The sequence below is a fragment of the Sorex araneus genome, chromosome 6 (assembly GCF_027595985.1).
Source record: "Sorex araneus isolate mSorAra2 chromosome 6, mSorAra2.pri, whole genome shotgun sequence".
NCBI classification, from domain to species: Eukaryota; Metazoa; Chordata; class Mammalia; order Eulipotyphla; family Soricidae; genus Sorex; species Sorex araneus.
This window is the reverse complement of record NC_073307.1, coordinates 109837504-109854632: the sequence shown is the minus strand read 5'-3', so window position 1 is coordinate 109854632 and position 17129 is coordinate 109837504. Positions and strand designations below refer to the sequence as shown.

The 17129-nt window shown below is 56.1% G+C and overlaps 1 protein-coding gene across 2 annotated transcripts in view; it reads left to right on the top strand.

The window, feature by feature from the left end:
- The window catches only part of LMO1 (LIM domain only 1), a 42770-nt gene extending 29963 nt beyond the window's left edge, over positions 1-12807 (top strand). For both annotated transcript variants that reach the window (XM_055142261.1, XM_055142260.1), the window contains 3 exons: positions 7454-7667; positions 10389-10514; positions 12450-12807. In XM_055142261.1, coding sequence (XP_054998236.1) covers positions 7454-7667; positions 10389-10514; positions 12450-12555 — 446 coding nt within the window. In that variant the 3' untranslated portion in view covers positions 12556-12807. The remainder of the gene's footprint in view (positions 1-7453; positions 7668-10388; positions 10515-12449) is intronic.
- Positions 12808-17129: the final 4322 nt, after the last annotated feature.

The window sequence follows — 17129 nt, the reverse complement described above, 5'->3', positions numbered from 1 at the left end:
GTTGTTCTCATTGGCTTTTGATTCCAAATGAGTAGGAAATGCTATTAGTTCAGACTTCGCCGGCTGCATGGCAAGGCCCTGGGATAGGAGTGCAGTGAGACGAGAAATTGTGGAGATAAAACTGGTGTGAAATGGAGGCCTTCTCACAAGGCTGGATGTGTCCGTGCGAAATGAAGTTACTTCTGAGAAAACGAGATTGCAAGAGATTCTGCAGAATTAGATTACACTTTCAAATTTCCCTATTAAATGGAATTGATGCCCAGGTGGGGCCGCCAGCCGCTGAAGCTGCCTGGGCTCCTCTGCGGGTCTCAGCCGGGTTCTGGACCTCTCAGGGGACAGAAACCCCAGGCGGCCACAGACACCCCCCACCACACCACCACCCCAGCAGTTCAAGTGGGTGGGAATGACACTAGGATCTGCCAGAGACAATTTTCCATTCCCTGGAAAATGAACAGGAATTTGGTTGAGGGCCACACCTAGTTCTGCTCAGCGCTTACACCTGACTCTGAGCTGAGGGATCACTCCTGGTGGGATCAAGGGGCTTTATGGGGTGCAAGGGACTGAACCCCGGTTGATTGCCTGTAAGCAAACGATCTACTCACTGTACTGGCACTCCGTTCTGGCCCCAAGGAAATGTGTAGTATTGAGAACAGAATAGAAAGAAACCTCTTCTTCAGGGATTTTTGTCCATATTCAAACTTGATTTTAAGCTAGTATCCATTTTGGAAATTGTGTGTGTGTGTGTGTGTGTGTGTGAGTGGTGGAGGTGAGGGGGTGGTAGCTAGGAGCTATTTCTGGCTCTGCATTCCAGGATTGTTCCTAGTTATGCTTAGTGAACCATATGGTGCCAGAGGCCAAACCCAGGGCATCATTTTTATTTTATTTCATTATTTGTTTTTCTTTTTTGGGCTATACCCAGCAACGCTCAGGGGCTTTTCCTGGCTCTATGCTCAGGATTGACTTCGGGGGGGGGCCATATGTGGTGCTGGAGATTGTAAGACCAGCACCTTAGCTGCTGTACTGTAACTCTAACACCAAGGACATGATTTTTTTCTTTCTTTCTTTCTTTTTTTAAGAAACAGCAAACACACGTGTGATTGCTCACACAGGTGTGTGCGCAGATGCAAAGGCCTGTCTTCACATGCAGCTTGTGGAGCACTGTCAGACTGTGTGTGTTCTGGGCTGGGAGTTCGACTGAACCATCGCAGGGAGCAGGGTCGCCGCCCGGCTGCCTCTCCAGCACCCGTGTGGCTGCACGTGACTCTGGTGTGTGCCCGTGTGTGCTGGCCCCTGCCGGGCTCCTGCATTCTGTTGCGCTCTGCCGTTCTCCTACTCACCTGCAAGGCTGTTGGCGTGCGGCCTGCCTCTCTACCACAGCTGACTCCAGCGCCCCACCCTGCAGACAGGCCCAGGCTGCTCAGGCCCTTTCTTGCCCCTCAGTTTCCCTTTTTTCACATGGGAATGCTGGCAGTCCCTCACCTCCTAAGGCCTGGGGAGCACTGCTGAGTGCTCGGTCAGCTTGATCTCCCGCTCAATGCTGCTCGCCCTGGGAAAGGCCAGGCCAGGATCCCCGCCTGACCCGGGGGAGGATATGGACGGCTCCAGTGCAGGAGGGGAGCCCCAGAACAGCCAGAAGTGAGCATGGTGCTGTGTGGGTGCTGGTGTGGGAGTGGTGGAAACACTCAGGGGGTATCTGGATGCTGTCAGAGCAGCTGGGCTGCTCCCCCTTTGGGATCTGATGGGTCCCGGAGGCAGCCCGTGGGACAGAGTGACAGCCGAGTGGCTTTCATTGGCCGCCACCACTGCACTGCCCTTTGGCTACTGATGGACTCTGGCCAATGCCTGTGTGACTCTAACCACTGTGGCACATTCACGTCTGTCTGTCCTCAGAATAAATGCCCAGAGTAGAGATTTGAGACGGAGTGGGGACACAGGGCACCTGCTCCTGTGAGCTGGACGGGGTTGACGCTCATCAGGGCTAACTTGGCTGAGTCCTCTCAGTGCTAAACACTTTTACTGAGTTCAGCTTCACGTTGTCCAGCTCCTCTACTTCATGTGGTAGTTTTAGGGCACAAGCTCTATATTCTTTTCTTTATTGTTGGGGGATGAGGAGGAGTTTAGGCCACACTTGGCTTCCCTCAAGATTTCCTCCTGGTGGGGCTGAAGCGATAGCACAGTGGGTAACGTGTTTTCTTTGTATGCAGCTGATCCAGGTTCGATTCCCAGCATTCCATATGGTCCCCCAACCACCGCCAGAAGTAATTCCTGAGTGCAGAGCCAGGAGTAACCCCTGTGCATTTTCTTTTTTTTGTGACCTAAAAAGAAAACGAAATTCCTCATGACTCTGTGCTCAGGGATCACTCCTCCTGGTGGTGCTCTGGGGACCATTTGAACTAGCAAGGTGGGTGCCTAATCCCTGTTACTGTCTTCCTGATCTGGCAGGAATACTATTTTTATGCTCGTTTTACAACTAGGGAAACTGAGGCACAAAGGAGCTAAACATCATACATGCCACTGGAGGGTGCTGAAGGATAGGATAGGGAGAGAGCAACATCTAAGGTGTAGGGAAGCGTTCAACCGGGAGGGGCCAGGGGTGGTGCTGGAAGGTGGCCAAATGCTTTGTATGAAATCCTAGTGGCAACATTACTGTAAATCACAGCCAAAAACTTTCATATATTTTAAAAGAGCCTCTTGTAGAATCCAACTGGTGGGTGGTAGGCAACAGGAATTTACGGGGTATTGGTGGAGGGTAGTGGACACTGGGATCAAGGATGAGCATTGTATGCCTAAAACCCAATCATGGATAACCTTATCATCTCATGATGATTAAATAAAGCAATAAAATAAAACAATCAGGTTCAAGGTGTCAAATAAATCAAGCTGAAAGTTCTTCTGTAAAATAATGTCTTCTGTAAAATAATGAGCGAGTTCACATGATTTCAAAAATTGGTGCTTTTTAAGAACCTGCTCGTCCTCAAAAGTACCAATGTCTTTGTTTACTTTTTCCTTTTGGAGTCATTCCTGATAGTGCTCAGGTTACCATCTGATACTGGAGATCAAACCCAGAGTTTCCTCATGCCAAACATATACTCAAGTCCTTTGAACTGTCTTCAGAGCCCCAAAGTGTTTCAGCATGCGAAGGAAGTCTATATTTGAGTAGAATCAATTTGACAGCTAGATGCAATGCACAATTCAGAATTCTGTGTCACTGTAAAATGTGTTGGGGGATCTGGATATTGGATGGGGTCTATAGATTAGGGAACAGCATTGCTATCAATGATAATTTCCTGGCTTAGTGCTGGCAATGAGACTCTGAATGAGGGTGTACAGAAATACTTTCCTTTCTGGCAACTTGTCAAAAAGTTGGAAATATAATGATCGTTTATCCATCCCTCCACCAGTGCCCATTCTCCTCCACCAATGTTCCCAGTGTCCCTCCCACCACCCCAATCCATCCCCCACCACCCCACCCCACCTCTGCAGCAAGGCACCCGCTTTTGTTCTCTCTCCTCTTGGGTGTTGTGGTTTGCAATAGAATTATTGAGTGGCCACCGTGTTCAGTCTATAGTCTCCTTTCGGCACACATCTTTCAACCCAAACGGGTCCTCCCAACATCCTCTACTTGGTGTTCCCTTCTCTATCTGGGCTGCCTTTTCCCCCAGCATGTGAAGCCAGTTCCAAGCCATGGAGCAGACCTCCTGGTCTTTATCTGTACTGCTCTTGAGTGTTAGTCTCCCATTCTGTTACTTTATATTCCACAGATGAGTGCAGTCTTTCTATGTCTGTCCCTCTCTTTCTGACTCATTTCACTAAGTTTGTAAGTTCGTAACTGTACCTCATGGTGATTCACTAATAAAAATTTTTTTTAAAAAAAGGATTAAAATCTCCAAATATGTGCAAAAAAGAAATATGAAGATTTGACATAGGAAAATTGTGAGATATTGGTAAAGATTATATTAATGTCATTTGGAATAGATTCTGTTTGTAGCAGCAATGATTTGCTAACCTTAAAATGTTTCTGTATTCAAAAAAATAAAAATATATTATTTGCAGACAAAAAAAGTTGGAAATATTGTCAAAAGGAAAACTTAAAGAAAAAAGAAAACAGGCGTAACAGCAGGGGAAAGTGCTGGGGTGTATATTGTGAATGTTCCTATCAGTTCCTGTCCTGGGTCTTGACGCCCGTCATAGCCTTAACCGTTCCTCTCCACAGCCAGACCCCTGAAGCCCCGGCTTGGCAGATGCAAGTCGGGAAGGTGAAGGGATTTGCTGCAGGCCTCCCCACTACTTGGGACAGTTCCCAGACTGGAGAGCAAGCTCTGAGCTTTAGGACTGATCCTGCTCTTAGCTTCAAACTGACCGTGGATCCAGCCTCTTGGGCCTAGGGTGGGAGAACAGGGATGGACCAGGCACATTGTCCTGGGCAGGATGGTGCTGGGACAAAGTAGTGATCCACTTGCAGGATGGAAAGGGGCATTTTCCCAAAATTCAGAGGGGACCTGACTGGTTCGTTGCAAAGCAAGATATTCTGGTATGTGGGAGGAGCCTCAAACACCAGGTGGAGTTGCCGGTGGTGGCCACAGGTTGGCCGGGGAGAGCTGGGGCTAGGTGGAGTGAGCACTGGGGCCTTGGAGGAGGTCAGGGGAGGACTCTGCAGTCAGTCTTTACCAGCTGGCCAAGGCAGCACCAGGAACTTGGGAAGTTTGGAGAAATCCAGGACAGAGGCAGCCCGGGGGAACGGTAGAGTCTGGCAGACCTCTCTGGTAGCTGGGGGGTCCCTGCCCAGGAACCCCTGTGGATGGGAAGGGAGGGTGTGGGGTTTGCTGGATGACCTCTGGCAGTCCCTCCCTGTCCCTGCCATCTGGCTTGTCCCCAGATGAAAGAGCTGAGGGAAAGTCTGGCGACCGGATGAGTCAGCCTGGGCGGCTGCCTCCTGCCACGGTCAGCCCGCCCAGGGGAGACCAGGCGAGGAGGTGGCCTGCACCCCCCCTCCAGCACTGCCTCGCAACACTCTGAGGTTTCAGGGCACAGCACACTCCGGCTCCATGAACTGCTTTGCTTTGCGGGCCCAGGTGTGCGGTTGGGCGCGTGCCTGTGCGTGCGTGCAGGTGTGTCTCTCCTCCATTGTCAAATATGTTTTCATGGGTGAGTAGTAATTACTGGGTAATGTATTAAAACCTCTTCTGGAGGAGCACAAAGCTCTGTGTGTGTGTGTGTGTGTGTGTGTGTGTGTTTTCCTAAAGTCAGAAGTACATTAAAAGGATTACCATGTAGATTTGATTTTTAGATAACACTAAAATGGATCCCAAATGGACTTCAGCAAGGGGATGCTATCTCCTTAATGGAAAGTGCATGGCCCGAGGCTCAGCTCCCCCAGCCAGGCAGGGAAAGAAGGCGGGATTCGGGGGGGTGGGGGGGCAGGTGGCGGGAGAGGTGTCTGCAGGGCTGGCTGGGGCTGGGGAGGCAGGGCATCGAGAGAGAATGCCAGACCCTCTTTAAATTGACTCTCTTTCTCTACCTGGGGGGCCGGAGACTAGAGATGTTCTCCCAGAACCCCATTTAGAGAGAGTTTGGCTTTTATGTATTATTTTTTGGTGGCAGGTGGGGGGTGCACACCCAACTGTATTCAGCTTCCTCCTGACTCTGTGTCGAGGATCATTCCTAGCAGGTGGCCATATGTACGTGGTGCCAGGGGTCAAACCAGTGTCCGCCGCACACAAGGCATCGCCTTACCCACTTTACCCACTGATCTATCGCCTGGCCCTGCAGGAGGGTTTCTAGGCTCTGGGACTCACCTCCTGAGAGCTGACACAGAAGGGTGCTCCCCAGAGAAGAGAAGGGAGACGGGTCAGACTTCTGCCCCCTGCCCCCGATGCCTTTCCAGGGAACGCTCAGGCCCCATGTGCTTGGAACTCCTTCCAGGCTGGCTCTGGTGTCCTGGAACTCGTGGCCAGCAGTGTTCCGGGACCTGAGAGCAGCATTCAGGGCCCAAGATGGATTCGGGTGGGTGCCAGCCTAGCCCAGGTAGGGGCGCAGGCATGGGGGGTCCGGGCCACTGTGGGTGGTGCCTTCAGGGCATGCCTGGGGTTCCCTCTGGTGCTGGCATTGCGGCCTGTGATGGAGATAGAGCAGAGTAGACTCTCCCGGTGCCAAGGCCTCCTCCTTTGAGCTGCAGCTGAGGGGGGTCAGGTGGGACTCACACCCACGCCCACCCCAGCCTGGGAGAGCAGTGTGTAAACAGAACCGTGCCTGGTGGGCCCGGAGAAGCCCCAGGAGGGGCTGTGCAGAGGCCGGGCCCTCTTGGTGTATTTGTGAGCATAGCTAAGGGGCTGCTGGCTCCCCTAGGGCAGGCCTGGGAAGCGGCTTCGTGAGAGGCCCCTGCGCCCCGTTTTCAGGGCTGCCTGTTCCCCCACTGCCTCCTCCAGCTCCTCAGAGCTCTGTGACCAGACTGTGCTATCTCGGACTCGGCCAGGCCCGAGGACGCAGTCAGGCTGCGCCCGTCACTCTCTCAGACCAATTGACCTTCCGAGCTGCACCGAGGAAATGAGGCAGCTGCAGTGGCTCTGCAGAAGGGCCCCCAGGCAGGGAGCACGGAGAGGCCTCACGGCTGCACTGGCCCCCAAGCCAAGTCTTCACCCGCCAAACTCAGGGCTCCTCACTCAGGCCCTGCTGTGGGGTGCAGACAGGGGCCTGTCTGCGGGTCCCAGTTTCGTGGGTGCAGGACGGGTGGCGGCGACATGGCCCTGAGCTCTCTGCTTGGTGCCTTGTTGCTGACGGGGAGTTGACAGGACCCCCGGGGAAGGCTGGAGATTCAGGGATTCTTTGCACTTGTTTTTGGTTGGAGGCCCCGGTGGGGCTCAGGACCTACTCCCGACTCCCTGGCAGTGCTCAGGGTCATGGGTCACCCCGGGCAGGCCTCCTCAGCCGGGCCAGCACCTCCCCTGGCTCTGGAAGTGCCTTACTTTAGACTCTCATCTCATCTGTGCGATGAGGTACTTGCATCGAGTCTGACGCTTCAGGTTCAAGGGGCGATGTGCAGACACAGTGCAGGGAAGCTCGGAATGGGCAGGAGGTCAGAAGGCCCTAGTGGGCCTCAAGCCCATTATGAGATTTTGCCCTGAGGGCTGCCGAAGGAGTGGGGAGAGGGGAAAAGGGGGATGGCAGCCACGTGAGATCCCCGCTGCGTGGGGGTGCGAGGCGGGGAACGGTCGGTCAGATGAAGGGGATCAGTTTTGGGGGTCCGGGGCCCAGGTGTGTGGCCGCAGCAGAGCCGGCTCCCTCATGCTGCCCAAAGCATCCAGGGGGACTGTCCCAGGGCTGGGGGACAGGCAGGGCCATGTGGCCCCAAGGGCAGGAGCCGGAGGGCAGGGGAAGAGGGAGGGTCTCTAGAAGGGTGTCAGGGAGAGCAGTGGGGTCGGCACCCGCAGAGACGCCCTGTCTGTGCCCGCTGCAGGCGTGCCCATGCTCTCCGTCCAGCCCAAGGGCAAGCAGAAGGGCTGCGCCGGCTGCAACCGCAAGATCAAGGACCGCTACCTGCTGAAGGCGCTCGACAAGTACTGGCACGAGGACTGCCTCAAGTGCGCCTGCTGCGACTGCCGCCTGGGCGAGGTGGGCTCCACCCTCTACACCAAGGCCAACCTCATCCTGTGCCGCCGGGACTACCTGAGGTGGGACCCTGCCCCGCACTCACACACTCACAACAAAAACACAACACAGACACCCCCCCCCCACACACACACACACACTGTGTCTCTCCCTGTGCAGCGGGCCCCTGTGTGGGCCGTCTGGGCTCTGCGCTAGCCAGCACAGACTCCTGACTCCCACTCGCTCGCCACCTGCCTTGCCTAGTGCTTCTCCCCAGCTGTCCCCAGTGCCCAGGGGAGGACCCCTCGGAGGGGCTTCTAAGAGTGGGGAAGACACTCCAGGGTCCTCCAGCCTGGGACATCTCCTTCCTGCCTCTCCCCCGTGGGGGACCAAGCTCCCCCCTTTCCGGAAGGTGCCCCCCTTCCCTATCACACAGCAGTGCCCAGGGCACAGTGGCAGTCATTCATTCAACTCTTATATGTTTTTGTTTTTGTTTGCTTTTTGGGCCACACCCAGCGATGCTCAGGGATTACTCCTGGCTCTACACTCAGGAGTTATTCCTGGCGATGCTTGGGGGACCCTATGGGGTGCTGGGGATTGAACCCAAGTCTGCCGCATGCAAGGCAAACGCCCTCTCCACTGTACTATCACTCCAGCTCCATCGTACACATTTTCAAACTTGGGTTTTGGGGTTTGGGTTTTTGGTTTTGTTTTGACTTCTGACCTTTCTTGTGGTGCTGGAAGTCAAACCCTGCTCCCACACACACGAGCCCCATGCCTTACTGCTAAGCCACATCCTGATTCCAGGAACTGGGCTGTGTTCCCTCTCGGGCTTGAACTTTAACCCCACCCCCCACCTTACCCCCAGCCTCAGTCCTCCCCTCTGAGAAGTGGGGGGAAGACTAAACTCCCACTCTGCTCTCCTCAGCCAAACTCCCACTCTGCTCTCCTCAGCCAGCCCCTTCCACCATCCCCCACAACCTGGGCCCTGTCCCTGCGCCGCCTCCCCTCCCCTCCGCCCCCCCAGGCCACGGATGACCTCAGCAGGGCTGGAAGGAGGCCACCAGCGAGCAGCGAGTGGGGCCTTGGCTGAAGCCCAGCGTCCACATTTGGCAGGCGGACGGGCTGCTGGGGGCGGCGGGCAGGGGGGGAAGGAGGAGGAAGGCCCATCACAGTAATTAATAGATTGGGCAGGCCAGGGCTTGGTGGGGCTCCCTCTGTGCGGGTCTCAACATGTTGGGGGGCCGAGTTAAGCAGCCCGGGATGCAGGAGCTTCCGATTTCCCTGTCTGCACCCTGACTCCTCCCGGCTGCCTTTTTGGGAGTCCTTCCCAGTGGAACGGTAACTCGGGGTCTGTGGCCCAGAGCTCAGCTGGGCCCAAGGAAGAGGGCGGAGCCCAGGAAGAAGGTTCCGGAAGAAGCCCCTGGGCCCACCCCTCAGTGGCAGGCCCAGTGCAGAGGTTCAGGATGTCACCAGAGCCACCAGGCTGAGGGGACAGAGCAGGTGTGGGGTCGATGGGTTTGTCAGCAGAGCACGGCATCCGGAAACTTCTGGGTGCCTCTGGCAGCCAAGAGGTATTTCCCCAAGGTCTGGCAGAGACTACAGGTTGACTCAGGGGCCCCGGGGGCCCATGGCTGGGTGGCGAAGGGTTTCCTTGAGCTTCTCAGAGAACAGGGTCTAGTGCCGCCCACCCCCCACAGCCCCTTAGCCATGGGGCCGGCCTAGAAGAAAGGCCCCTCTTAGCAGGAGACTAAGGGCCCGGCCTTTGTCTGCCTTAATCTGAGCCACCAGGCAGCTCTGCCTGTGAATAATGGAGCTGAGCTCACCTACAGGTGCCGGAGTGTGAGCGGGACAAATCGGGGATTAGAGGGGCCTCCCGGAAGCTCTCAGCCCCCTGACACTCCCGGAGCTTGCTCTGAGGGGGCGCTGGGCCAGGAAGCTCAGAGCAGGCCACATCCAGCCAAGGGTTGTGGGCTCCACACCCAGCAGCTAAGCGGGGCCGCGGGAGTCAGAGGGGCGCTGGGCTGCCTTTAGGCCTCAGTGGTGTGGTTTAATTCTCCCGAACGGGACCATCTGGCCTGGCTCCCTCAGTGAGAGAGAAGGATAAAGTGAGGAGCAGGGGAAGGAAGAACCTGAACCTGGTCGGGTCACAGGCCCTCAGCCATGCTCAGCCAGGCTGTGAGGTTCCGTGCGGGGATCCAACTCAGCCTCACGCACGCAAGGGCGTCTGCTCCTCCCTCAGTGCTGCTTCCCAGCCCCAGGACTTTGCCAAGTCCTTCGAACAGTGAGAGTGCACCGGGTGCCCTTGGATGAGCAGTGGACTGACAGTGAGCTAAAGTTTCCCTAAAGTCTCTGAAGGATGCTCCATCCCCCTTATGATTCAACAAGGCCAGAGAGAATGGGTGACTTGCCTGAGGTCACACAGCCAAAGGCCTCTACATTCTGGCTTGTGAGTCTGGAGTCCTTGCCTAGGTCCCTGCCAGGGCTCTCCTAGTGGCCCCAGGGGCCTGAGGGATCCCCCAGAGGGAGCTTAAGAGAAGGCCCTGCCAGCCCAGATATGAACAGTGCCGACCAACCCCTGGGCCCCTGCCCTCCTCTCCCTGGACAGATGTCCCTGTTCCTCTGAAACCTGATCTCTCGGGAAGGTCTAGATGCTTCCTCCTGGGCTCCTGTGCTCCTTCCTGCCTGCCCGGGACCAGCTGCTGAGGCCCGGAGGCCAAGAGACAGGGACCTGGGCTCAGAGCAGCTCCCCTGCCCATCCCCTGCCCTGACCTGGCTGAGCCCTTGCGCCCCTCCACCCACAGACTCTTCGGGACCACAGGAAACTGTGCCGCCTGCAGCAAGCTGATCCCAGCCTTTGAGATGGTGATGCGGGCCCGGGACAACGTGTACCACCTCGACTGCTTCGCCTGCCAGCTGTGCAACCAGAGGTGAGTGCCCAGCCCAGCGCGGCCTGCTGAGAAAGGCCGGGAGCACTGTCGAGGTGCCCAGGTAGTCGTGGTTCCATGGCTTCCTGTGCGTGTTGGGGTCATGTCCACGTGCATGTGAGGTGTTGGCTGGGAGCCTGATGCCACGTGTGTGCATAGGTACCATGTGTACATCTTGCTGGTGGGCATCTTCTGCATGGCTGGATGGATAAGCTAGGGTAATGTGATCCATGTGCGTGCGTGCGTGCGTGCGTGTGGGGTGTGTGTGTGTGTGTGTGTGTGTGTCCTTGTCCCTGCCCATTCATGCCGGTGTGTGTACACAGCAGAATAAGAGTCATTTTCAGCGTCATGTCCATGGGGGGAGAGTTTATGTGCACATGGGGAGTTCACATGTGTGTTCATGTACAGCGGTTCTGTCTGTGTGCTCCATGTATGTGCCATGTACACAGGCATGCATGTGATGGAACAGGAAGGGGTTCCCAGACCTGGAAGGCTAAATCCCTTTACAGAACAGTCCCATCCCTCTTCTGGTCTTGGCCCTATACAGTTTTAGGTGCTTAATGAGGCAGGGCCCTTCTGGCTGGTGCCCATCCTCAAACGGGAGCCTTTTTTTCGGGAGCACCCAGTCAGGAAGGAGCAAACACTAGTTTTTCTTTGCAGAGAGCCAGAAGGACCTTTAGGGCCTGCAGCTCTGGCAGTGGCCTTTGGCTGTGCCTGCCCCAGGCTAGAAGGGCGCGATGAAGTTGCAGCGCCACCTGGTGGTAAGGCTGGGCTCTGCAGTGGCCAGGCCTAGAATGAGGGTTCTGCTTAGGGCTTTAGGAGAGATTTTAAGGGGAAGCACGTAACTCCTCCAATACTTTTTGTGAGGGGTGGGGGCTCACCTGGCCATGCTCAGGGCTTATTCCCAGCTCTGCACTCAGGGATCACTCCTGGGAGACTCAGAGAATCATATGGGGGTGCTGGGGATTGAACCTGGGTCAGCTGCGTGCAAGGCAAGTGCCCTACCTGCTATCTTATCTCTCGGCCCCAGGTTCCCCCAGTACTTGAGGAGAACGAGGCAGAAGGAGGCAGGGGAGAGGCCAAAGGAGGGCCCTTTTCGGGTGACACAGAAAGTAGTGGGGTCACCTCCCTTGGGACAGATCCAGGAACTCCAGCTCAGTTCAGAGGAAGAGAAGAGAGGACAGCCGGCTCCTCTCTCCTGCCCGGGCCACAGCAGGTGTTTAACTCCCACAGCCCCCCGGCAGCCCCACCCAGCCTCAGGAGACCTTGGAGACCTGGGTGTGATGGCCCAGGCTTGTCTGTCTGTCTGCCTGTCCCTCAGTGACAGGGCCTGACTAGGGGTCGGGTCGACTGTGCTACTTGGCCACATTTGCCCTGGCACGTTGGGGTATGCCCCCTGGGGAGTTCATGGAGCTCCCCAGGACCACCTCCCCTCCTTGTCCACCCTCTGGGCTGGGCTCGGCCTATTTGCAGCGCCTGTTCTCCTCTGGAACTCTCTATGCTCCCCTCCCCGCCTCTGTGTGTGTGTGTCTCTCCTCTCTCTCTCCGTGTCTCTCCCCTCCCTCTTCTCTCCCCTCCCTCTTCTCTCCTCTCTCCTCTCCACTCTTCTCCCCCCTCTTCTCTCCTTTCTCTCCTCCCTCCTTTCTCCTCTTTCTCCTCTCTCCCTTCTCCTGTCTCTCTCCCTCTCTCTCTTCTCTCACTCATCTCCTCTCTCTCCTTTCTCTTCTCCTGTCTCTCTGTCTCTGTCTCTCCTCTCTCTCTCTTTCTTCCTCTCCTCTCCTCTCCTCTCCTCTCCTCTCCTCTCCTCTCCTCTCCTCTCCTCTCCTCTCCTCTCCTCTCCTCTCCTCTCCTCTCCTCTCCTCTCCTCTCTTCTCCTCTCCTCTCCTCACCTCTCTGTCTCTCTCTCTTCCCCACCCCTCCCTCTCTTATATTTTCCAGGTTTTGTGTGGGAGACAAATTCTTCCTGAAGAACAACATGATCTTGTGTCAGATGGACTATGAGGAAGGGCAGCTCAATGGCACCTTCGAATCCCAGGTGCAGTAACGCCCGGCGCCTGGCCTCCAGGCCCATGTGTCCGTCTGTCCGCCTGCCCGCCTGGCCAGCCAGCCGCCCCTGCCGTGTCTGCACTCGTGTGTCCTGGACGGGAGGGGCGTCCTCCCTCGCCGCCGCCGTCTGTGTGACCCCTCCTGGGGCCGGGCCTGTACAGTCTGTCTTCTGTATATAAATGGGAACATTTATTTTATGAGAAATGTAATGCGATTTTATTACTGGCGTGGATTAAACTTATGAATGTTTCCGGGGAGGTTGCTCTGCGTTAATCACGTGTGTGACACGGACAGACCTGGGGCTCTTCCTCTGCTTAAAAGTGGGACCTGGCCCTTCCCTCTGCCTCTGGGGGTGGCAGGGGGCATGGAGCCAGGACTCCAGGGGGTGCTACTGCAGGACACTCCCAGAGGGCAAGAGAAGGCTGAGGGAAGGGATTAGCTCCCAGCCCCCAAGCAGAGGCGGGAACTGGGGTGTCCTCCTATACATTGTACCTGAGAACCCCCAAGAGAACCCAAATAAAACCTCCCTTCCTTGGACTTCTGCATGGCAGCCCCCCTGAGCCCCCCCAGGCCAGCTTGATCCCCTCTGCCCTCTGCGCTTACAAACCGCACCCTCTGTCTCTGCCCACAGCCTGGGCCTTCCCTGGGGCCTGGCACTCTGCTCCCCTCTGTCCAGCATGGGCACCCATTCATTCTTCCACATGCCAACCCCCTGTGCCCGCCCATGCACCACAGGCTGCAGGCAGGAGGCATCACGCATCAGATCCAGCTCTCGGTGAGAAAGGAGAAAGTCAAGAAGAGAAACAGGGCTAGAGAGATAGCACAGCGGGGAGGGCGTTTGCCTCACACACCTAATGGTTCGATTCCCAGCATCCCATATGGTTCCCCAAACACACTCAGGAGTAATTCCTGAGTGCATGAGCCAGGAGTAACCTCTGTGCATCACCAGGTGTGACCCAAAAAGCAAAAAAAGAAGAAGAGGAAGAAGAATAGAAAGAGCTGGAACATGGCAAAGAGACCTGGGCTGGGCTAACTTTCACCCTCGGGCACAGGACCCCTTGTCTGGGCTCTGGGAGTAGACAGACACACAGACAGTCACACAGACAGACACGTCAGGCAGGGGAGAGGTATACAAGAGGCATGATGGACAGATGTAGGCGGGACCAGGCCAGCAGGCCAACTGGAGGGTGTTTTCCACCCCCACTGACACGGAGGCTCTCCCAGCCCACTGACCTTGGTTCTGACTGCAGCCAGCGCCTAACAGAGCCTGCAGCTGGGCTATGTGACCAGGCTCCCCACCCAGGACTGTCTTCTCCTGACCCCAACAGAGCCTCTGGTGGAGAGAGCTGGTCCCCTGCTTTAAGGTGCCAAGGTGACCAGTTGCCCATTTAGGACAGCGCTGGGACCTCCAGTCACCTTGCCCCGGGCCCACACCTCCGCCATCTCTGCACACTTGGACATTGGGGTTCTGGGCTCAGGGGTCTGGTCCATGGGAGTTGCTAAAATCAAGGGTCTTGAAAGTCAGAATATGCAACTGGGATTTCCACCTCCTGTGGGCAGAAGAGGGCAAAGATCTTGAGGTCCAGCCTCAGGGAGCATTGTCTCATTGTTACATCGTTGTGGAGGGGTAGGACTGAAGCAGGGGTGGTCAAAGGAGAGTTGAGTGAGTGTGAGGGCTGGAGTCCAGAATCTCCAGTGTCTTCTCAACTTGCAAAAGAAAATACTTTCTCCTGGACTGCAGCAGCAACCCCCCCTTTACCCCCTGACAGACCTGCCCTGGCCATGGGGTCCAAGGTGGCTATGCCCATCCCCACATTCTAACCCCAGAGTTTGCTGTGGATAAAGTTGTAGCCCCAGTTAATTGCGTGGTTGCGGGGAGAGAAGGGAGCCTCTCCAATGCAGTTTCTGGGCAATTACAATTGTTTCCAACAGAGCTGCCATATTGCAGCCGTGAAAGAACATGTCATTTTGTAGCAATTATGTAATTAACTTGTCTCACCGCTCTAGGTTGCACGACAATTAATTCTCTCACAAGGAGATAGGCTCAGAGTCAGCAGCTGGGCTTCGAAAGCCCCCAAGAGCAGAGCTGGCCTTCTAGAAGGACCCCAGCCCCACTCAGCCTGCCCTGCACCTTGCCAGCAGGGTTCCCCAGAATCGTGGGAGGGGGAGGGGATCACCCATGGTCCCACTGTTGCTGTCTCAGCAGCCCCATCCAGAGGCAGGGAAGCAGCTGTTTTCTGGGGTTCAGCCCTACACTGTGAAGGGCTGTGCTCACACACACTCCCGGGACCCCATCCTGGCCAAGCCGAGTAGAAGCCCCTTCCTCCAGCTACTCCAGGAAGCGGCTGCACAGGCTTTGCTCGGTGGGCTTGCGAGCAACCGGAGACCTCAGGGAACAAACGGGAGACCACGCTCTCTCATTAACGGGGTACCTGATGGGGGGTAGCTCTGGGTGGCTGGTGGAGGCTGGGGATTACCACCCCCTCACCCCGAGTGGATCCACAACTGACCCAGGTGACCCAGAGAAAGCTTGGCCCCTCTTCTAGCCTCTGCATAGGGAAAGCTCTGGTAAGTAGAGGCACAAGGTGTCCTGGTCTGGCTATCCTGGAGCCAAGGATAGCCAGGAAGCTGGAGTTCAGGGAGCCAAGGAACAGTGCACGCCAGTCACTCAAGGCTGCAGCGGTTCAGGCCTCAGCTGCGGGAGGCATTGGGCTATGGGGGTGCACGGTTCCCTCCTACCCAGGGAACTCTCTCCCACCTGCTGTTCTTGGTGGCCCAGTGCCAGCAATACCCGAAGAAGAGGCTGGGACCTTGGATGAGGGTTCCTGTTCTTGCCACCACTTGCCGGCCTAGAGCTGGAGCGGGGCAGCCTTGAGTGTTTAGTTTGGTGTCAGTGTTGCCGCTGCTGTGGGGCTCATGGAGATCTCACAGAGCTGCTGTCCTGAGTGTCCACCCCGAAACACTGCCCCCCATCACGAGTCCTATAGGGGCCAGTGGCTGGACAAATGCCCGTGAAATTATTGCTGATCTCTCTGCATGGACACAGCTACTGACGTCTGCATGGACCATGGCTCTGCAGCTTCCAGTTATGGGAGAGCCCGTGTCAGCCTTGCTGAAGCGCATGGAGCGACCCCCAGCGGCCCTGTGGGGAAGGGGCCTCTGTGGGGAAGGGGCCTCTGGCTGCACCAAGCATCAGTCGGGGGCATCACCCTGGAGGGAAATGTCATTTAGAAGTTGATACTGAACTGAGCTTTACCCCTCAAATACAGCAGCCTGAGAATGGACTAGAGGTGGGCTGATAAGAAGATGAGTGACCCCAAAAAGTATTTGTTCTGTCCCAAGAAATTCCCATGGGTTCTTAGAAAATTACTGAGAGAATAATCATATAAACCAAGCAACAAGACAATAGATATGTATATGCATACATACACACACACACACATGCATACGTAGGCACACACACACCAAACCCCCACAAGAGCATGTGAGTGAATCAGAACTTAAAGAGTAGAACTGATCAAACACTGGTGCAGAGACTTTTATACTGACTTTTCTTTTGGGGGGATGATGGTGTTGAGCCACACTGGGTGGTACTCAGGGATCACTCCTGGGTCTGTGCTCAAGGGTGGTGCTCAGGAGACTATATGAGGTGCCAGAGATTGAAACAGGGTCAGGGAATTGCAAATCTAGTGCCCAAACCCCTGCATGATCTCTCTGCCCCTGCGCTATGTTGTCCCAGGAAGGGGTGAGGAGGCTCCACCCCAATGCTCAGAGTTGGGGGAACCCCAGTGTAGACTGGTCTTCAGATTTCCCAGCAGCACCATCTTGCCAGCACCAGCCCTCCTAGTTAGGGGTCTGCTCCAACCCTGCAGCCCCTCTCCCCTTCCACCACCCCGTCACCCCCCTGCATTCCCCCAGGCTTCCCCCCATGGGTTGAGAGTTGCAGGGAAGTTCCATGTCAAACTTCTTCCTGCCCTGAGATCTCTTCTTACACACCAGTGCCCTCTCCTTGGCACAGGGACATCTTTGCTGGCAATCCCTACCCATGGCTCCCATCCTCGTGACCACTTTAAGGGCTCAAGTGGACCAAGAAGCAGAAAATGGGGTCCCTCTAGCATCCATCAGGGTTCTTGGACAGAGATAAGAGGGACAAGAGTGGGGAGAAGAGAGGTTGGAGCAGAACTGTGGGAGCCGGGAATGCAGCAACAGAGAGGGGGGGGGGAGAGAGAGAGAGAGAGAGAGAGAGAGAATGGCGGCCCAGGGGCATGCAGGAGCTCTCCTGGGGTGGAAAACAGGCCTCCTGCGGCAGGCTGGGAGCTGGCCAGGGTACTGGCCAGAGCTACTACTCCTACACACAGGAGGGAGGCGCCACTGAGCCCACACGCCTGCACAATGCTGTTGGCCCCGGAGTTTCCAGGTTTTAAGAAATATTCCTTAAAAGACAAAAACTTGGTTTGGATTCTGGGATGCCACCACTAGGCTCCCTGCCCCCTTCCCCATCCCCGCCCCCACCCGCCCACACACAGTGCCACTAAATCAGGATACACAGGCTGGTTCTGTGACTTCTGGGGA